The sequence below is a fragment of the Leptopilina boulardi genome, unplaced genomic scaffold (assembly GCF_019393585.1).
Source record: "Leptopilina boulardi isolate dan_hultmark-lab unplaced genomic scaffold, ZJU_Lbou_2.1 LbouV2_332, whole genome shotgun sequence".
Classification (NCBI taxonomy): domain Eukaryota; kingdom Metazoa; phylum Arthropoda; class Insecta; order Hymenoptera; family Figitidae; genus Leptopilina; species Leptopilina boulardi.
In genome coordinates, this window is record NW_026137899.1 from 115001 (window position 1) to 138078 (window position 23078).

General features: G+C 32.0%; 1 protein-coding gene across 1 annotated transcript in view; it reads left to right on the top strand.

Moving 5' to 3' along the window:
- Positions 1 to 23078, top strand: part of LOC127285440 (tyrosine-protein kinase hopscotch) — a 58615-nt gene that overhangs the window by 30295 nt on the left and 5242 nt on the right. The window contains exons 6-9 of the mRNA XM_051311440.1: positions 19168 to 19510; positions 19635 to 19791; positions 21612 to 21733; positions 21811 to 21964. Of these exons, the coding sequence (XP_051167397.1) occupies positions 19168 to 19510; positions 19635 to 19791; positions 21612 to 21733; positions 21811 to 21964 (776 nt within the window). The remainder of the gene's footprint in view (positions 1 to 19167; positions 19511 to 19634; positions 19792 to 21611; positions 21734 to 21810; positions 21965 to 23078) is intronic.

Sequence of the window (23078 nt, forward strand, 5' to 3'; positions counted from 1 at the left end):
CAGACTAATTACAATGCAGTTTTTGAAAGAGGTGCGTACTACTCAAATACCCAAACCAAACTTTTCTGGTAGTAGACCAGAATATGTCGAATGTAGCTTGAAGGGTACAGGCAAAAATCAGATCAATAGATCTTTAATGAAAACTCATAGACTCAAACGTGCGAAACATCTGCCCTAGCAATAAAAGAGAAAATTTTTGTCGCCAAGTAAATATAATAAAATAAATTAATTTTTATTTCGATAGTTATTGTCATTACCATTCAAAAATATACGCACGTATAAATACATTGTCATATATATAAAAAATGAGATAAGTACATTACATCTTACGTTCCCGTATCTTACGTTTTTCATCATATGTCATACGCTATACGTAATACGTCATAGATTATACGTCGTAAATTATAAATATCGTGATAGTCGAGTAATGTTAACATGCAATTAAAACCTGCTTGAAAACGATCAGGAAATCTTACAGATCTTTTTGAACGAGAAGAAAATTCTTTATTTGGAACATAATTGTCGTTGTCATTTGAAATAGGGATTTCCTGACTTGTAATAATTTCATTATCGTCTTTTACCATAAAAGCGGGGTTTAACCGATCAATTGACACTGTTACATTTTTGTCATGTTTACAAATTACGAATGTTTTATCTCCTCGTTTTACAACTTTATACGGTCCGTCAAAAGGTGAATGCAAAATAGCTTTTACTGCATCGTGGCACAAGAAACATAAGATGAGTTTCATGATTCTTTAAAAACGAAAATCATTTGTTTCTCATGTCGTGAAACGAAATTCGGTCGAATGTTACGAATATGCTTACGTAATTGTTCACCAAATTCAGAATTTGCTTATCGTTTTGAAGTCAAGAAAAACTCAGCAGGGAGTCGGATATTTGTACCGTAAATTATATTGGCCGTAGTTGCTTTTAAATCATCTTCAATAGCCGTGCGTATACCTAATATTACAATGGGTAACATCGATACCCAGTTATCTGTCTCGTGATATCGTATAGCCGTTTTTATGCTGATTCTACACTCACCTAAAACTGATCGAGCGGTACGCTTTTCCTTAACGTTTCTCATATTTAACTATATCTATATATACAAAAAACGTAACGCAAATGTGGACCTCTCGCTCAGTTTTAGGTGAGTGTAGAATCAGCATTAATTGTCTGTGTAATATCTCCACCATACCGTTTGATTGCGGGTGGAAGGACGTAGTGCGTAAATGTGGTGATCCTCACAATTTGCATAATTTTTTAAATAACTCAGACTCGAATTGTCTGCCTTGATTCGATCTTGCTCTTAAAAGGACATCGAACCGAGAAATTCAGGTAGAGAGAAACGCCTCGGCCACTGTATTGGCTTCCATATCGGCTAAAGGGATTGCTTCCGGTCAGCAAGAAAAACGGTCCACGTAGGTTAAACAATATCTGAATCCTTGTCAATTTGGCATTGTTATTAAATCGATATGTACGTGTTCAAATCTCCCGGCTAAAATATTAAATTGATTAACCGGCACGGAAACGTGTCTCGTAATTTTATTTCGTTGAAACACAATGGATTGTCGTGCTCAATTTCTAGTATTTTTATTAATTGAGGGATCGCATTCCATAAGCGGTTATAGATATCCAAGACGTCGCAGAGTTGGCCCCTAGAAAAAAATTCAATGTAGAGAACGCATATTTCAACCAATTTAATTTTTTTTTAAATTAAAGGTAAAGTAATCGTCTACATATTAATGATCTTAAAGAAAAAAAAATTTTGATGTTTAAATATTTAATTAACAAAATAAAATATAATTTTCATGAACTTTTAGAGAGTGATATTTTCCATAAACAGATAAAATGTAAAACATAAATGCTGAAGAGATTAACAACAATATCTCAATTATTTTTTTTGTTAAAAATATGTAATTACAAAGGACTTTTATGATTTGGATATTTTTTACTAAATAAATAATAAAAGCTGATGCACACAGCAATATGTAAGCAAATATAACATTGATGCTGTTTATGTTAAATGAAACACTGGCTATCGCCGGAGATAGGATTTTGGACCCGCTATTTTGAATTTTAAAAAACTAATATAATATTCGTAATCAACGACCCTGAAAACCCCCAAGTACCAAGTTTGATGCGAATACAAAATGTTACGTCCCACAACGCAACATAGTTATTTAATTTTAATTTATTTTTGAATCTAGACGCATTGCCCACAACTCGGAAATCTTTCAAATTGGTTCGTTTTATTTGAAGGAGAATTTAAAAGGATTGAAAAGATAATGATGCACTAAATACACCAAAATCTTTTCGGAAGGTGTTTAATAAAAAAAAATAACGATCAAATCTTTTAAGGATTGAAGGAACTAAAATGCACAACTTAATCGCACCACCTACTTCGGAATTAGAAGTATGACAAAAATAGATCAGAGGAGAAAAGTAATTTATTATGCAATAAAAGTACTTACTTTGTTTCTGTTCTATTTATAATTGTTGAAGCTCGTTGAAAACTCGTTTAAATTGGAATTTTGGGTCTTGGCTTCGTATGATGATTAAGAATTAAGAATTGAACTTAGAACTTTGACTAAACTGAACTTAGAAATGATAATTGAGAATTTTTGCCTGACTTGAACTGAGAATTTATAAATTTGACTGACTGCACTGAGTATTGAGAAATTTGACTGATTGCACTGAGAATTAAGAAATTTGACTTGAGAAATTACACTGCCTTTTTAATTCAAATCTTCAGTTTTTATATTATTATCCCTACTTAAATTTTTTAGTTGGGTGGAAATTTGAAGATGAATATTTTATAGAGTGGGAAGTTAAAAAGATCAGTGATTGGGTTTTTTATGAAACAAAATAGGAGAACTTATCTAAAAGAAAGATGTGATTGGATCTTTCAGGCCCAGCCGTGCAAGGGATGACTTTGCGTGGGCGTATCTTTAAGATTAGGGTGTTTCGAAAAAGTGGGGAACTAAGGGGCGGGGGAAAGAGGAAAAGGGAAAAAGGGGAGGAGAAAAGTGAGATACTATTTAAAAAAAATAGAAATAAAACGGACTTTGTATCCTAATATTTTTATAATTTTATGACTAACAGATGTAATTTTTGATGGTAGAAACTCTTAGACTTTCGTGGGAAAGTGATAAGATTGGAAAAAGACCCCAGCAGTCAACAGCTGGAAAGATGCACTTTAGAGATTCTAAAAGATTTAATACCTATATTCTTATCTATATTGAATTTTCCAAATTTCAAAGTGCATCCCACAAGTGTAGACTACTGAAAGTTCTTTGTCTCGTTATCGGTTCTAAAAGAAAGACAAACAATTTACACAAAAAATATGAGACCTAGTTTAAATAAAACAAATGTTTTCCATACAAAATTTACAAAAAATAAAAAGGAAAAAAAACATAAAATCTAATAAAATAACGCAGGACGTTACAAAAACGTTTACTAATTAAATTCTGCGTGGCTCCTATACCTGGGTGAGAGAGACCATGCAGAGAATTGAAAACAGCATTACGCAAAGATTTCGGGACATACAGTCTTACAATATCATTTGAAACATCGCAGAACAGAAATACATTTTGTTCTGAAAAATTAAGTTTTTTAAGTTTTAGCAAAGTTGTTTTTGACAAAATTTTTTTAAATTCTGTGTTACATTTCGGTTTTAACTCCAGTGACTTATGGTCGATATTGCTTGAAATCGTTTCAATTAGAGATAATGCATCGGCAACACTATTTTCTGACCCTTTTTTTATGTCTTATATCAGTCGTAAATTGATCAATACAATCCAAATGACGAAATTATCGCGAAGAACATTTTTCTAACTTTTGCTAAAATACGTAAACAAGTGGTTTGTGATCCGTAAAAATAATAAACGGCCTACCTTCTACTTGATGTTGAAGTCGTTTAACGCCTGAATACATAGCGAGCAATTCGCGATCGTACGCCCTATATTTTTGTTGGGCAGCAGATAATATTTTTGTATAAAAATCAACTGAATGAATCGTCGATAAAAATTAAATTTTCCTAAATAACATTGTACTTTTTTTATTGTCGCTGATTTTGAAAAATTAATTATTACTTCAACTCTTTCTTTCAAAGGTTCAATGCCGCGAGAATTTACGGTGTAACCGAGAAAAGTAATTTCCGGCACGCCAAAAACACATTTTGTCCGATTAATAACTACATTTAAACGTTTAAGCAAAATATTTAAATGCTGTTCTTCGGACTCTGAAGCAATTAAAAAGTCATCAATAAAAGCATAATCAAAATCTAAGCCGCCTGTAATTTTGTCAACAAATCCTTGACAATTTTGGGCAACGTTGCGTAAACCAAACATAATATTTACCGCTTCGTGCAAACTGAAAGCAGTTATTATCACCGTTTTTTCAACGCAAAGTCCTTGATGTGTATACATGTCAGGGAGCAAGCGTGCGTTAACAGCACGATAATCTCCACATGGTCGTATCCCTACATCCTTTTTTGGCATCATGTGTAAAGGTGAGCACTGAGGCTTTTGATGGTCGTAGTACTTCTTGCTGAACTAATGTATCAAACTCCTTTTTTGACACTTTAAAATTGTCAGGGGCAAGACGTCGAAGCCTGCAATGGACGGGAGGTCCTGGTGTCGTTTTTATGTAGTGCACAACATTATGTTTTAGAAATTTTCTGTTAAACACAGGTGAGCGAATGAGATCTGGATATTTACTCAACAGCCGATGATAAACACGTTAAGACACTTTTACCCACTATTTTTTTATAGAAAACACTTCTTTTTGTGCGCCGAACATCCCGCGGTAGATAAACCGGCCACCGAGTTAATCAATTTTTGGTTTTGTGGATTAATCAGTAAACCTTAATAAGATAAAAAGTTCATTCTAATAATAGGTTTACTGACATCTGCAATCACAAAACTCCACTTAAAATTTGTTCACAAAGAGAAATCCATTTCCAGAGCAACCGCGTACCGTATGTTGCCATAGGTGTACCGTTAGCTGCAAAAAGTTCATTTATTGACGGTTCTATTCTTTTCCCGATTTCCATGCACATGGATCTCGGCACTTTGTTGCTTTTTCTTTGTAACGGAAATGATACCAACAATATCGTCCGCCTTCTTTAAATTTATTCTTACGGCTCGGAGTAGCGCTACGTACGCGGCTTTTGCTGCGATTACGCTCGCGATCTTCGTTACATGCATGCCTAACAGATAATGCTGATATTTCTTCACGTAATGTTTTTATCTCCTCTTTCCGATTCACGAGATTGTTCTATTTATCGATTTCCGCAATCCATCTCGCAATCCGCGAAATTTCGTGAACGCGGTGAACCAATGCTTTTATGTCGGCGATATTTGACGTGGCCAAAACTCTTTGTTTGTCTGACGGTAAACGATTTTTCCATAGTGTCAATATAAAATCTTCCGGAACTGCCGAGGTTGCGAGGTTCTTCAAATCGCGGAAAAATTGTGATGGTTTGCGATCACCAATTTCTTCACTTTCTAAAAGTCGTCGCACTCGCGAAGAATCAGAATCTGTATGTCTTTTCTTCAGTTCTGATTTTAAATATTCGTATTTATTTTCGTCAGGTGGAGACATGATAACGTCTTCGACTTGTTCGATATATTTTTTACTAATATTCGCGATTGTAATGTTAAATTTAGTTTCATCATACTTATTCGCGAAGTAGTGAATTGAGCTTCTAAAAGTCGGAACCTTAAAGTAATTTTGTTTGGACAAAATTGCGGAACACGTAAACTGCTTAAACCACCAGCACTCACAACACTTATGTTCCCGTCATTATTATCACTCGGGACCCAAACGTTCAAAACATCTGCATTAGCAGTAAAAGAGAAAGTTTTTGTCGCCAAGTAAATAGTCAATTTTTATTTGTAAATGTAACCCTAAAAAAATATTTTAACCTAGGTAAAACATTTTAGTACGCCACATATCTTAATTATATTTTTATAAACTAGTAAAAGGTTCAACCCACAATATTTATTAACAAGTTATTGAACAAATAAAATTTTTGTTTTTAATAATTTTTATACCAAATGTTATTTAACAAAATCTAATAAACGTGTAACAAAATAGTATATCTTGCTACTTATTATTTTAGTTTATGAATATTCTGAAATTTTCAATTTTTTTCTATTTTTTGAAATGAGATTATTCTCAGATGATAGAGATGAAATAAGTAATATTTTTTAGATGAATGCTATATTATATTTGTCTTATAACAATTTTATCACAGTAATGTTTATACTCAAGAAATCACTCAAAATTATAGCTATTATACAAATATTGATGAGCTCATCAACATCCAACGATACCACTCAACATAATTACAATAAATACATTAATAAAATTCAATCAAGTAAAATCATATTAATTTTTAGATTAAAAAAATAATTTTCCATTCAAAGAAGAATTTTATATATTTATTATATCAAATCAATATCCAAGTTCGATAAATTAATAAATAGAATATAAAAGAAACATTGCGTATATTGCAACTTAAAATAGGTAACAATTTTTAGCGAGAAACTCAAATATAATTAGTTTGTTTTTCTACGTAAAAACTTACAGATATGTTGCTCTTATAATAGATGGAACCATGATACCTTCCACATACATTGTATTCTTAATCGGCAGTAGAATTGATAATAATGAAAAGTTCCTCTCAATCGATGGACTCCCTTTAGATTATCAATTATTTATTTATTTATTTAAACCGTTTCCCCGTGGTCCATAGGGACCATTAATGGGTATATACATTTCATTATATTGAAAAAATAAACATTAACAAAATATAAATTTCATTGATTAAATAATTGATACATAAAGTTTGTAGATAAAAAGAAAAAAAAGAAAAGCAAAAATTAATAATGTATGTCAATTCGTGCTAATACGTTCAACATAAGATTCGGCGAGCTTTAAGAATTCACTCTGTGATGAAGAGAACAAATCCAAATCAGGATTCATTGAGTTAAAAATTTGATTGATATGAAAACATGCATAAAAAATCGGCACGCTGGATCCTGAAAAGGATATAGGTTCCCTTAAATAAAATGGAGCTGTCAGTCGCGAATTGAAAGGAGGTATACGAAAATTAATCATAGATAATACATCAGAGCAATTAATTTGATTGCTAATGATTTTGAACAAAAACATCACAGAGTTAATAATACGTCGCTCTTCTAATGTAAAAAAATTGAAACGCTCACATAACTCGAGATAGTCGCATCCTCGAGAAGGGTATCTTCCATCAATCTTGAAGGACAAAAACTTTAAAAACCGTTTCTGAATCTTCTCAAGTTCCTCTTTATATTTTATGTATAAAGGATTCCATATTAAAAAAGCATATTCCATACGAGACCGGATAAAAGAGTTAAACAAAAGTGTCATTGTAAAAACGTTGGAAAAGTTTTTCGACGACTTTATCAGGAAGCCCAAAGCACGGGACGCGGTAGCTTTTAAAGAGGTGATATGATCTGCAAAACTAAGAGATGAATTAAAAGTAACACCAAGGTCGATAAAAGAGTTCACTCTTTGTAAGCTTTGATTATTTATTTTGTAAGTGCGATTGAAAGTAGGTGCTGAGCCCTTGTGGAAGGACAAAAATTGACATTTATTAAGGTTAAGAGGTAGTTTGTTTTTTATGCACCAAATAAAAATTCTATCGGGGTCATTTTGCAAATCAGTGATGTCTTGCTCTGAGGATATCATACGAAAAATTTTAAGATCATCCGCAAATAATAAGGTGTTTGACTCTATAGATTCAAGGACATCGTTAATGTAAAGTGTAAAGAGTGGGGATCCAAACGAGGAACCCTGAGGTACTCCACGAGTGGGGGTAGAAGGTTCGGAAAGGTAATCACCTATAGAAAGTAGATGGATTCTGTTAGATAAATAGTCAAGGAGAAGAGTTTTTAAGTTGTAAGGGATGTTAGTAAGATTCAATTTTTCTGAAAGGATTTCATGGTCAATAGAGTAAAAGGCCTTAGCAAAGTTGAGATAAAGTACATCGACTTGATATCCTTGTTGTAAGGAGTTAACTATAAGTGTTTAAAACATTTTAGGTTTGTAACAGTAGACTTATGGCGTATGCATCCGTGTTGAGCTTCTATAATTAAAGGTTTGATGGCATTATTTAAGAAAGGAAAATAGAAAATTCAAAAACTTTAGCAAAATTGTTAATAATTGCTATTCGTCTATAGTTGTTGCACAAAGTTTTGTCTCCAGATTTAAACACAGGAATTATTTTTGCTTTTTCCATATTTGGTGAAATTTTCCACTCAACAAAGCTTGATTAAAAATATTTGTAAGAGGTGAAGCTAGAACTTGCGCACAATCTTTAACGAGAAATGCAGGAACTCCATCTAGTAGGTAGTAAAAGAGGGTTTTAATAATTTGATAGCCTTGAGCACCTGACAGAGAGATAACAAAAATAAGTGTTCCTCATTATCGATGGAAGACGCACTCGGTTGGACAATATTTTGCGGTGGAGAGTGTAAGCAATTGACAGCAGAAAACATTTCAGAGAACGCATTAACAAGTTGTAGGAGGTTGGTGAGGGTGGAATCATTTAAAAACATAACATAAACTAATTATAATAGTTTTAAATACATATGATGCCGGAGGTCGCTACACGTTTATGAATTAAGATCCAAATCAAAAATTTTGTGCTGCTCATGCTTGCAAGTTTATAAAGATTCTCAATATATTTAGCGACCCGCTATATTAACATAAAAGAAATAATTTTGTACACAGATAATTATACTCATTTTAAATTTTTACAATTTGCAGCAATTCTTCAGCAAGTTTACAATGCCAAATTTGTTAGTTTGCAATGTAAATTTGCTGCGAAACTGTGGCAAATAGCTATATGCCCACGCTTTGCGAAGTTTGCATTGCAAGTTTGCAGAAAAATTTTACATACAATTTGCAGAAAATTTTTATGGCAAACTTGAAGATAATTTGCTGATAATTTGCTCAAGTTCATGTCATGCGCAGTAGTTTTCTATGGCACTTAGGGCTGCCATTTTGGCGTGAGTTCGGTATTCGCATTGTGACGTTCGTTTTCTCTAGTGTGTTTAGTTACAGTTATTTGTTATAAAATTTGTTTTATTTGAGTGCAATTATAAAAAATTTTGTTCTGAACTTCGTAACCTCAAAACGGTGTCTAGACGCCAAGGGCCCGCGTGCCTAAGCGGGATCCCATTTCCGTAGAACCATGTCCTCTGATAGCAGAGAAGTAACTAATACTTCTCTACTAAGTGATTCTTCAGCAATTACGCAACTTCCTCTTGATGTTTTTCAAAGTGCAGACATTCTTTTAAAACTTCAGTCAGGTGTCTTTAATAAGAAAAGAAAAATGTCTGACCAAAGTGAAAATCCCAAAACACTAACGAATCCTGAAAATGACAAAATGATCGTAGATGATACAAGCACCTCTGATTATTGTGACAAAAATCAAACTCGGAATGCTTCTAGTGAAAAAATCATTAACCGTCAACAACCTCCAAACGGATTTCGCTACGACGAGTCCTTGAAGGGAGAGTGTAAAATTATGATCGAAAGTTCCTTGCCTAATACTCCAGCTAAAGATTTCAATCGTTTAACGTACGCAAAAATCCTCAATTCTAAATACAAAAATTGCATCGTTGATGTTAAGAGTTCTGGTTTTGGTAAACTAGCAGTCTTCACTAAGTCGGCTTGTGCAGCCAACATAATTCTAGATGACAAATCTCTGGAAAGTAAAGGTTTAAAAGCCTTCATTCCTTCTTATTTCGTCACATCCCAAGGTGTTATCAGAAATATTCCGCTTGATATTTCTGAAAAAGAAATAAAAGAAAATCTTGAAATTCTGGGCTATCATCACAATAATTCCGCTGTTATCAATGTTCGCCGTCTTTCAAGAAAGACGATTAATAATGAAACCAAAAAGGCTGAATATGTGCCTTCAAATACTGTCTTATTGACATTTAATAATAAATCTCTTCCCTCGAAAGTTTCAATATTCAACGCTTCTCTTAATGTTGAAAAATACACTCCACCAGTCAAAGCGTGCTGGAAATGCCTCAGGTACGGTCATATCAGTAAATATTGTAAATCTGAAAAAAATGTAGAAAGTGTGGGGAATCTGCTCATGAAGAAAATGTTACTTGTCCTTTGGATGACAAAGATCCTGTATGTGTGCATTGCAGTGGACCTCACTTGCCACATTCATCTGATTGTCCTGAATTCAATTTCCAGAAGGATTTTCGAGCGTATGCCGTGAATCATTCCTTGACATTTGTAGAAGCTAAGGCTGTTCTTCGCCCCAAAAAATCAAAAAAAACATTGCAGAATTCCTCTTCTGCGCCTTTAGTTGACTTTAATTTTAGCAATTTTCCCGAATTGGGAGAATGTTCGTCCACTCTTGCTCCCACAGTTTCTCCATCGCAAACTTCCTATTCGGAAAGAATTACTAGCTTTCCGATTAAAAGTTCTCATCCTGCCATGACAAAACAAACCTTTTCTAATACGAAACAGAATCTTCCAAGTCATAAAAACACGAAAAACAATACAAAATTTTCTCATCTTTACGCTACAAGACTTCCTAGTTCTCTCCCGAATGGATTCGCTCTTCATCCTCATGAAGGAAGAAAGAATTCAACAAATATCTTGTTCTCTGGCAGTCAACTCCAATCACTCAATGACAATTCATTGCAATTCGTCTCCTTGAGTCCCTCTTCCAAAAACTTATCTTCAGAAAATCTCACTGCGGCTAAAATAATAAATAATTTGATGACCAATCTCTCTAAACTTTTGAATTTCTCTACTGATTTCTCACCCAATACAGAGGAATTTATCTTGCTAAAAAATATTTCTGCTGAATTTACATCCCTCCTCAACTCATTCTCTAAACCCAATAATGGACAATCTGAATAACTTGCGAATAATGCAATGGAATTGCTGCGGCATCACAAACAAAAAAAGCGACATTTTATCTGTTTCTAAAGATTACGATATCCTACTTCTCTGCGAGACTTTTCTAAAGCCAAATAAACTATTTTCATTAAACCCGAATTTTAACCTGGTTAGAGCAGATAGACTGAACTTTAATAAGGGCGGTCTAGCAATTGCAATTAAAAAAAACATTAATTTTACTAGAATTTCAACTATTCTCAATATTGAGAACAATTTAGAAACGTTATCTATTTCAATTGATACATCGGTAGGAAAATTATTGATTATAAATGTTTACAGAGTTCCCTCTGATGGTAAAAAGGTTTCAGAAAATACATGGAATCGCTTTTTCCAATCCGCTTTTGCTGAAAACCCATATCGCATTTTCATAGGAGGAGATTTTAACTCCCATAATTACTTGTGGGGTAGCTCTCGGTCTTGTCAGAATGGTGAGGCCTTATATTCTTCTCTAGAAAACACGGATCTTATTTGTTTAAATAATGGCAAAACCACATTTGTGAGTAGACCAAATGACTCTCAATCAATTCTGCATCTTACTTTTGTTAGTTCCCAACTCTTTATTTGTTCTTCGCAGGATGTCTGGGATGACTCCATGGGTAGTGATCACTATCCAGTGATCACTAAATTAGATGTTCAAATTCCCATATCAAAATTTTATTCCCACAAATATAACTTGAAAAAAACTGACTGGCATCTGTTTTCTACTAATTTAAAAAATTCTTTAAATTCTAGAGCAGAGGATATATCCCCTTCCACAGATCCCATTACGAGTTATAATACATTTGTTCAATGTGTTGATCATGCAGTTTTGTCCGCTTCACCAAAGGGATCTCAATCGAATCTAATTGGAAGCAACAAAGGAAAGTCTAAATCCAAACAGTTTATTCCGGCTCCCTGGTGGAATGAGGACTGTGACAAGGCAATTCAGGATAGACGCGAGGCCTTCATTAAGTTTTGGAAAACTTCCAATTATGTAAATTATCTCGAATATAAAAAATGTGAAGCAAAAGCTAAAAGAACTTTAAACGAGTCAAGAAGAAAATCGTTCCGTAACTTCTGTAACTCGCTTAATAGGAACACATCTATTTCTAAAGTCTGGAGAGTAATAAGATCCTTCAAAAATAGATTCTCGCAACCTGTTACTGCTTCTTGCTCAGCAGATACTGAAACAATCAAGAAATTACAAGAATTAACAATTGAGATGTGCCCACCTACGACTTTCCATGACTCTTTCCCTGAAAATTTTAATTCAAATAACTTTCTAGAAGCTCCTTTCAACATTTCGGAATTTAACATGGCTATCTCATCTCTGAAACTAAAATCGTCTCCAAAATTGGATAAAATAAATAACAAGATTATCCTTGAACTCCCTACGGAATCCAGATTAGTTTTGTTGGATATTTTCAACAATATCCTCTCTTCAGGCACTTTCCCCTCTTCCTGGAACAATTTCTTAATTTTCTTTATTCCAAAATCTGCTCCAGGCAAATTTCGGCCAATCGCGCTTGCCTCTTGTATGCTTAAATTGATGGAAAAATTAATATTTAATAGACTTAGTTCACACAGGTGAGGTCACTGCGGGCCTTTTTCTTGATCTCAAGGGAGCCTTCCCCAGTGTTGTCCCACAGATATTAACGAAAGACCTGAAAGATTTAGGAATACCGAAACATATAGCAAAATTTATTTACAATGCTGTTGCGTGTAAAAATATGTATTTTAACATTAACGGGGAACTAACAGATCCTAGAATTAGCACAGTGGGACTCCCCCAAGGATGTATTTTGAGCCCGATTCTATACTCCATTTATACTCGTAAACTTTACAGCCTTCTTCCACCTGAATGTACCTTGGTTGAGTTTGCGGATGACATTGCCATTTTGGCAAGATCGAGGGATCCCCTTCATTGTATAAGAGTCCTTCAGAACTGCTTGAATATTTTCTCGAGATTTCTTTTTGATAGAGGTTTGGAAATATGCCCAGACAAAACAAAATTAATCCTTTTCAACAGACTTAAAATCAACTTAGAAGATCCTAACTACTGTCTTTCAATAGGCGATGCTCACATATTTCCCTCCATTGAAGTTAAATTTTTGGGAATTATTCTCGACTATAAACTCACCTTTGATAGCCACTTTAAGTTCCTTATTGAAAAGCTCTCAAAATTACTGAACATCATAAAGGTCCTGCGAGGAATTTGGTGGGGAGCTCATCCTTTTATTCTGCTTACAATTTATAGAGCGCTAATACGAAGCTGCATGGAATACGGTTCTCACATTTTCAATTTTAAAAATCACACATTATTTAGTAAACTCGAAAAGATTAGAAACCAAGCCATCAGATTAGCACTTGACTATAGAATGTCCACACCTATTAACGTCATGTTGGCGGAAGCCAACATCCACTTAAATCCATCCTCCACTTAAATTCAGGTTTGATTTTCTAGCCAAAAAATACATTATCAAAATTTTGTCGAATTCTAATCATCCATTAATTAGTAAAATCCAAAATCTATTAGAAATTACTTCTCAAAGAAACACTTTTGGAATCCTAAACACCATCACCCTCCTAATAGCATATCGTAGAGCCAAAGAATTCAGCCATCTCATTAATAAATCCTTTCGTTATTCGTACTATGATTTCCCATATAGCGACCATATTTTCGAACCTCAAATAGTAACAGATATCGGCTTTTCGATCCAAAATTCAGTTAATCCCCCTCTTCTTTTCAAAGACATTTTAGACAATAATTTTAGAAACTATACGTGCTTCTATACTGATGGATCGAAATCAGAGAATGGAAACAAGGCAGGATGTGCTTCGGTTTGCCCATCAGAACAACTCACGCAAAGTTTGAAAGTGAATGCTTATGCATCTATTTTCACTATCGAGGCCTTTGCAATTTTAATAACCTTAGATTACGTCAGAGAAAATAACTTAAAAAAGGTTGTCATTTTTTCCGATTCTTTAAGTGTCCTGAAAAGTATTTCATGTCCTAACCCAAATAACATAAAATCACACATAATATTTCTCATTAGAAACAGATTAGCTTCTTTAACTCTTCTACATTTTGATATAATCTTAGCCTGGATCCCAGGCCACAAAGGTTTGGAGGGAAATGAGATAGCAGATGAAGCTGCTAAGCTGGCATCGAGCAATTCTCCTCTTTTGAATTTCGGTCTTCCTCCTTCGGATTTCGTAAGCTGTTTCAGGGAACAATTGAATGATAAATGTCACGATTATTTTACAACAAGAGGTAGATATTTTGGAAACTTCTATACAGAACGTTTCTACAAACCTCGCACGAAGCCATGGTTCGCAACATTTTATGCGGAAAGACAAAAAATTGTGTCAATATGCCGGATGAGAAGTAATCACCACTCTCTTAAAGAGAGCCTATTCAGAAAAACATCGTTAACTCCCCAGCTTGCCCCTGCAACCCTGAAATAAATGAAGATCTCGAACATGTTCTTTGGAACTGTTCAAGATATGATAATTTTCGACCAAAATTAATTCGACGTCTTTCAAAAACTTTTAAGTGCATCGCTCCTTTCTGTAGTGACATGTTTCTTTCTAACCCCTCACCTACAATTATTTCACATATCTTCGACTTTTTAAAGGAAACCAATTTAAGCATATAACCTAATTTAAATTTCCCGCTCCGCTTCAATATAAATGACTCTACGTGAGTCCGATTTTGGAAATACCTATACGTTTGAGTAACCGCTTTCTACCTACCGGATCATGGCGAGATATACAGGGAGCATTCCAGTATAAAGCCAACGCATGCGTTTTGTAACGCATGGAAACTAACTAACTAACTTAGGGCTGCGCAATAGATTTTAGTCGCCTTTCCTTTAGGAAAGGTTTGCAGTAACAAAATTTCATCATATTTACAACAATCACATTTTTTAATTTTTGTCGAAAAATGTCCGCAAGTTTTCTTAAAATTTGTCATAAAATTTTCCTGCAATTTTTCAAATTAAGAAAACTAAGAACAAATCATGTTTCTTATCGAACACTTGGATTATTTCTGACTAATTATCGATGGAAAAAGTTTTAAATTGAAATTTACACGCATGTTCACGCCTTTTCCCCACTCACATATTTCCGACTCTTCATTAATTAAAATCATCATCTTACAAACGAACTAAACTATATTACTGAACAACATGGTTTTCAGCATGAAAATACAAAACTCTGTTAAAAAGATGATAATTTATAAAATAGTGGAGCCATGCAATTGATAGGAAAGTCTCGAATAAAACACAAATTAACATTTGAACAATGTCAAATTTATTAAGATGAGAAGTAAAATTCGACCAGTAGAAAGCAAAAAACATTAAAACAAATTGGTGTTATTTTGTCAAGTTGCGACATTTCGATAGTTTGGTTTACCGTCTTCTCCAGGCTAATTTATTTAACAAAAACGCCAAATTAAACAAACAAATGAATATTTAAAATAATATTACATTGCAACTAGTCAATCTTAAAATTATGATTAAAAATTAAAATTATTACATAAATTAAACACGCGATAATTTTCGTCATTTCGATGCAAGCATCAAGTAAAAACTGAATTAAAATTTGTTTTGAACGAATATCACACGTGTTAAAAAGAGGAGTCAATGAACTCATAAGTAAATAGTATGCAAAGAAAGAAACCTTCACGTTTCTGTTATGAATTCAATCTTCTAATAAGAGGGAAATACGCTTTATTAAGAAAACAAATATGCTCTTTCTTATTAATTGTAGAATCGTTACTCAATATATAAATCATTTCGGAAACAGAGCGTTTTTTATCATTTGTTTTACGATATAGTATAGTGGTATTTTTTCAAATGAAGTCATGATCGAAATTTAGTTGATATGCACGAACAACTTGTGTTCATTGAGCGTTTTGTCTGACCAATATTATTCGTAGGGCAAGTCTTACAATTAAATTTGTAAACAACATTCGTTTCTTGCTACTTCTCGATTTGATCTTTACCGAGTTTTATAATAGATTTGAGATTTTTATTAACAAATGGAATAAATGTTATATCGTTTAATAATTTTTAACAAATTGACAAAATCAGAATTGTTGAATGGTAAACAAAGTTTAGGAATTTGTTTATACATAAAAGATCGTGTGTTTTTTTGAATTCAGGTCTTTATTGTTAAATTTAATTTTGTTTAAACGGATTTTTATATATTTGTTATACAAAGAAGGGGAGTAATCATTGTCTATTGAGATTTTTTCTACTTCTGGTAAGTTGTCCTTGTGAAACGAATGATCAAACGAATGCTCTGTCAACAAGATTGAATACAATATGGATTTTTTGTTGGATTGGATGATTTAAGAAGTAATTGATAAGTCTACCTGAATATGTTGGCTTTTGATACCAATTATTTATTAATTTATTGTTTATAACGTTTAAAGTAATATCTAGAAAATTAATTTGATTATCAATTTGCAAATCATAAGTAAATTGTAAATTGTTATTTTAAGAATTAAATGTGTTAATGACCAAGTAATCATGGTTTTACAATTTGTTAGAGATATAATTCTCCGTTCAAATCCTCAATGACTAAATTAAGAGGAACTTTAGTAAATAATGATTGTACATCAAGAAACATTAAAAAATAATCATTAGGAATACTACCGCATTATAAATTTCTAAGGGCTACAATCTTTCTTTGTACACAGGACCGTGGGCATTGACTAAGTCGACATTATTATCGTAATTTTGGAAAACATAAACATGAATCATCTCATGTAATTGCATTTGTCGTATAGCGTGCTCGCTCGTCTGAGACGTCATTTTCGTTTACTTGAGAGTCTAGACTAATATTAACGACTTGTGTTTCGAAAATTGTTAACCAGGATGTTGATCTCGCATGAGTGTATTGAAAAGTAAAACCCGCAGTACGTAATCTACCCTCGAAGAATATTTCATCGAGCTCGAGGAATAACGCGTATTTGATTGGACGCGTATATATCTGGTATTCTAGAACGGTCACGGTAATTTTAAAGTGCGGAATGACTATTGAGACTCAAATAAACTAATCTTCGGAAGAAGTAACAAATTTTTCAGATAAGAAAGTGTCCCCGATTGCCTGGGGTGAAGATTTAGGATGTAATAGCCCACTATTAAGAAGGAAATATTATCTACCTGGGCAAGCACCTCCACACGGTTTCACTAGATGCACTTAAAGTGTAGATGAGCCTGTAAATCTCATGTGAGAACTCTGTTCTACTAATTTTTCCAACCCGTTTTTTGGCGATCCTTGTGCAAGTGGTTTGATAAATTTAGACGGATGACAATAATGAAAATTAATAACGTGTAAGGGAAAAAGAGGTAAAACTAAATAAACGTATGAGGCAAGTAACTGTGCTGTACACAAAAGCGTTAAAACAAGGGAAAGTTAAAAAAATCAATTTAGCCAATGAATAGAAGAATTAACATTATTCTATTAATTCTTCTATTAAGAAGGCAAATATTTTAAAACTAGAATCAGTAAATCGAGATTTATGTTTTCAAATGTAAGTTAATGACCTTCTTTGACGATTCCTCTGTGCGATAAAAAATATCCTTTGAGATTAGGTTCCGTTGATGATACATCATCGATAATCCCTTCAGCTCAGCATTCGTCAAAAATCTTATACTGATCATAAACCAAAGGACCTCTCCTGAAGTAAAGCAAAGTGGAGCAGGCCTTTATTTGAATCAAATACGTCAATCACTGTTAAAGCGTGGGAAATATATGAGATCTTTGTTGATAATACAGTCCAGCTAGCAAAAGGTGAATTCAGGTAATAAGTAATTCAAAATTGCATCAACTGCGTTGTTTACTTGAGAACGAGCTAGTCGAGTGTAAGGACTTTGCCATGCGTTGGATCCGTTCATGAATCAAAATAAACTCCATGAGAAGAGTATATATGAGAATCGAATTCAAAACACATACGCCGTACACTTGTATGTAGAAAATTGATCTCAATAACAATTTCAATCATTAAATCTGAAGAGAAAATGAACAAAATATAATAATTAACAGGTTAGAGTACGACTGCTGAAGTTAAAAGACTCTTCCTGGGGTAAAAAAGAGTGAAACAAACTCCGATTTGAATCAAAAACATCTCATCTTTGGTGTTTGAGGGTGCAAATAAAATGATGTTGGATTAATTAAATATATTGTTTATTGATAATGAGTTGAGAGGTAAGGTTGTGCTCTACTCGAAGACATAAAAGGGACTAACTACATTTAGATATGAGTAATTAGAAAGGGATAGGCAAAGGTAGGCAAAATGACTAATCCCCACTCCTGTAATTTTTCATATCTAACCCAAAATGTTGAAAGTCTCAACTTGCAAAGAGCTATACAATAAAGTAAAAAAATGACAGATGTTAAAAGGATCTCAGGAACTAGAACCTAAACTCCAAAAATGTGTAACTACACGAAATAAGAAATGTTTAGCAAAATACTAAAATTCAGAGCACAACCTAAAATTAAAATAGTTAATTTTCTCCTAATGTGTAACATATACGTGAGTGTGATAGCGATTATATACATGATAAATAAGTCTCAGCGCATTTGTCATTCACTTTTTAGTTTTAGGACTCAAAGTGGAAGGTTTAAGCTTTCCTTAAAGCCCTTGTAAATATTTTTAACATCTTGTGTTTTCATTTTATAGTACTTCAAAAAGTGCTAAAAAAGTGATTTTATGACTCTTTAATCTAGTTTTTTATAGAACTGACCGAATGAAAAAAAATCTTGAGGTATATTCTTGTTCAGTATGACCTAAACTTTCAGTAATCACCAGAAATTTTAAATAAACACGACATCACCATTTTTTGTAACCCAGTGTGATGCACGGAGAGCCGGAACGTATTCCGTCCGGATTCTACTGCTGCCAAGTTCGAACTCAAAGACAATGTAAAATTTATTAAGATTAAAATAACAATTCTATTTTTTTTAAATTTATCTAACGATTTTTTTCTTTTTCATCTTAAATTACTCAGAAATTTTCTAAAAACGAAATTTATAAGAAAATCTGAAATAACAAAACCTTTAGATTAAACTTAGCTCCGACATTTTTAACATTCAGATTAAACAATGATATTCATTTTCATTTAACTGATTTAAATAAATAAAAAATATAATAAAGTTAAATAAGAAAACTGTATCAGTTTTACATTTTTTTAGATAAATCTCAACTCCTACTTTGTGCTAAAGAGAGATTAGAACTGGATGTAATTGCGGATCAGGAATTCATATCAGAATTATTAAATAGAAGACCTGCTGTAATTTTACATTCAGAATTGCAGGTCTACAAGGCACAACCACTTCCTGAGAATAAAGAAATTTCTGATAATGATGCAGTGTCGGGATTTTTCTCTCCAACTGCTGTTTATAAAGCTTTGTGGCGAATTGAAAAAGGTAAAAAAGTGGAAGTGGCCATTAAGCTTTTAAGACAAGAAGAACTTTTCAAAGAATTTATTCGACTAACTACACAGTGGAGCCAATTGAAGTGCAAAGAATTTGTTAGGTGAGATGCACGATTTAATTCAATGAAAAAAAAAATATATATGATTTCAATATTTATTAAATTTTAACGTGACGTGAGCATTTTGTGTAATATATATATTGTATTAGCATCTTCTTTTTTATAGAGCTTTTGGTTTAACTTTTGAACCTGCACAAGGAATGATTCTAGAATTAGTAAATTTTGGTCCTTTGGACGTCTATTTGCAACGAGAGAGTCAAACTGTTAAAACTGTTGATTTGATTGAAGCTGCTACTAGTCTTGCAAATGCGGTTTTCCATTTAGTAAGTCATTTTTTTAAGAATAAAATTAATTCTAAGCACGTATTTTACATTCAATTTTTAAAAATGAGTCCGTTGATTAGGAGGGGAAGGTGGGGGAATTATAGCCCCTTAAGGACAATTATTAAAAAAATCAACTTATTGTTATAATAAAATATTGTTTTGGTCATTTTTTACTCCTTTTGGTATTTATCTTTAATTATAATTAATTAGAAATTAAGAACACATTTTAGACAATACAACACAAATATGGATTCTCAGCAATTAAATATGCAACAATATCAAATTTTATAAATGAATCTTGTTTAATTTTCAAAAAAATAAGAAAAGCCATATCAAGTTAACGAAACTCTGCTGGCTGGCACAATTTTCTCATTGCCCCAAAAAATTTTCACAGGCCACAATTTGAAACAAAGAGGGGGTCCTTTATGTTTATTTCATAAACATTTTGCTTCCTCATTGTGTGAAGCAAAAAATTTGCTTCCTTGTGGAGGAAGCTATAAATTTCTCCAATTCAATTGATTGATTTAAAAAATTTCGAGTTGAAAACTGTTTTAAATTAATTAAATTTTTTGAAAAATTAAGAAAATTTTAATTAATTTTGGCTGTAACATATACTTTATATGTATATACGAATCCATTCGTTTCAATGTAAGGAATACAATCATTTTATTCATTAACTTGAATTTAAAAAAAAACACAAAATTTGTTAGCTAGAACATGAATTTTTGAATTTTCAATTTTTATTAATTTTTAAATTTTAAATCAAATCTATACTTTATATATACCTACCAATTCGTTTCAATGCAGGGAATAAAATTATTTCATATATAAACATGAATTTAAATAAACACAACATTTTTTAGCTAAAATGTGAATTTTTGATTTTTTAACTTTCATTAATTCTTTAAATTTAAATCAATCGATTCATCTTGACGTAAGGAAGACGATTATATTATATATTACCTTAAATTTTCTAATTTAAACATTTTTTTACTTAAAAAAAATTTTTTGGAAAAAAGACGATAAAATTTTTTTTGTGGGTATTTTTAAATATCCTCTCGTCATTTTTGAGAGATTAATGTGTTAAATAAGCCTACCAAATTTTATCCAAATCCATTAAAACCTGTTAAAGATATCGTGTTCACAAAAACGATCCACACACATACACATACATATATACACACACACATACATCAGGACAATTGATCAGGATCTCATATAACATGTTTCTATATAGAGAAAAATTTGTTTTCACCATTTTTAAAAAGTTTATAAACGAAAGGACTACAAAGCTTCCTCCACGAGGAAGCAAAAAAGAAAAAAAACATATAAAAATTTAATTATTACCTCTATTTTTATTCATGTATCTAAATCTACACATATTTATCTCTAATAAAATCACAAAACATAATTAAATAATAAATTTTTAACCATTTACTATAATCTCCAGAAATATTTTCCATTTAAGAAGCAAAACTCGAAAACTTAATTTTTCCTTGTAGTTTCTACAAATCTGTCAGAAATGTGACCGTTTGTCTTCATATGACATACAGGAAGATTGTTCAAGTTTTCCGAGCTATTTCCACGAAATTCAAAGTCTCTGTGTACTTGAATTTTAAAAGCTCCCATTACCCCACCTTCCCCTATATTTTCTTAGATTTTTCATGTTTGAAGTTGTTTTTCTATCATCAGAATGTTGTAATATATAATATAAATATATATAATGTAGTAATATATTTGATATAAATAATTGTTGTGTAAATTAGTTTAAAGTTTAAAACGCTTGCAAATAATAATTACTTCCTTTTTTTCAACTATAGGAAGAAAAAGACATAATTCATGGTAACTTGAGATGTCGAAAACTTCTGGTTTATCAACATACTGACAAAAATTTTATAGTTAAACTCAGTGATCCGGGAATATTTAGATATGGACCATCAGAGTAAGTGAAGTTTATCTTAGGAATTTTAATTATACGTATAGTATTTTAGAGATTAATTGATGTAATATTATTTTCAGTATTCATTGGTTACCTCTGGAGTGCTACAATCATCCAGAATCAGCAAAACGTAGTATAGAAGCGGATATTTGGGCTGTAGGTACTGTAATTTGGGAAATTTTTTCTCGAGGTGGAACTCTGCCAATGAAGCCAAACATCGACTCCATTAAAAAGGTTTGTTCTTATTTAAGTTCTGTTTATCATTAAACTAAATTTTAATACATAATAATAATAATAATATAATTCAAAATGTTTAAAATAATTTAATTGTTTAAAAATACATTATTCTTATAATATTTTTATAAAATCTATTACCGATATTTTCGTTTCGTTTTTATTTTTCACAATTTTTTTAACTAACTTAAAATAAATTAATCCCTGTAAAACTAATTATATTTTAAAAAACACATCTGTTTTATAAATTGTTTAAGGCAAGAATTTTTTTTATTAATATTGTTAATAAATCTTCTTACACATGCATTAAACTAATAAGGCATGTTAATAATTTAGGACACGGAAATACTTTTGTAAATTAAATTTATTGAATAAGCTGAGAAATGTTCTCTGTTTCGAATCTTGTTACAATCTGTTTTCTAATTTTAAATATGTACATTTTGCAGTTTGAAATACATCATCTGAAAATGTAGTAGTGGGGTTTTCAAATTAAAAAGGGATCTTATTGGTTATTAGTAAGTTGAAGGCGTTTTTAGGGTGTTTTCAAAATTAGCACTCGCGTGGGAAAGAAACTAACCTCTTTGCTAGGACCCTTATTTTACCTGAATTGAGACGTTTGCAGAATGACAGTAATAAACCTTAATATCGACGACATCTGTACATTTATTGCAAATTGCACTGAGGATACACAAAAGGAAGGGTCCCATTTATCTCTACATTTAACAAATTTATACATTTTATGATTTTGTTTAGTTAATCCTAATCTTTCCTTGCAGCGCATGTTCAAGTTATAAATGTATTAAGAAAAAATTTGAAATTTCGATAAGAAATATAAATATTGTAAAAACTTCTCAAACATCATAACCTACCTCAGATTAAATTTTTGTGCAAAATTGTGCCAGTTAAAGGTTAAAAATTTAATTTAAAAAGCAATGTCAAAAAATTAAAAAGCATATTTAAAAAATTTTATAAAGTTAAATTGTTTCTTGGGAATTTTTCAGTTTTTTACAAATGTAATTTGTTTAATAATTTTTTAAATTTTATTTATATCTAGATGATAGCCAAATATTATTTTAGAAATATAATCGATGATTTTTTTTCCTTTTCAAATTTT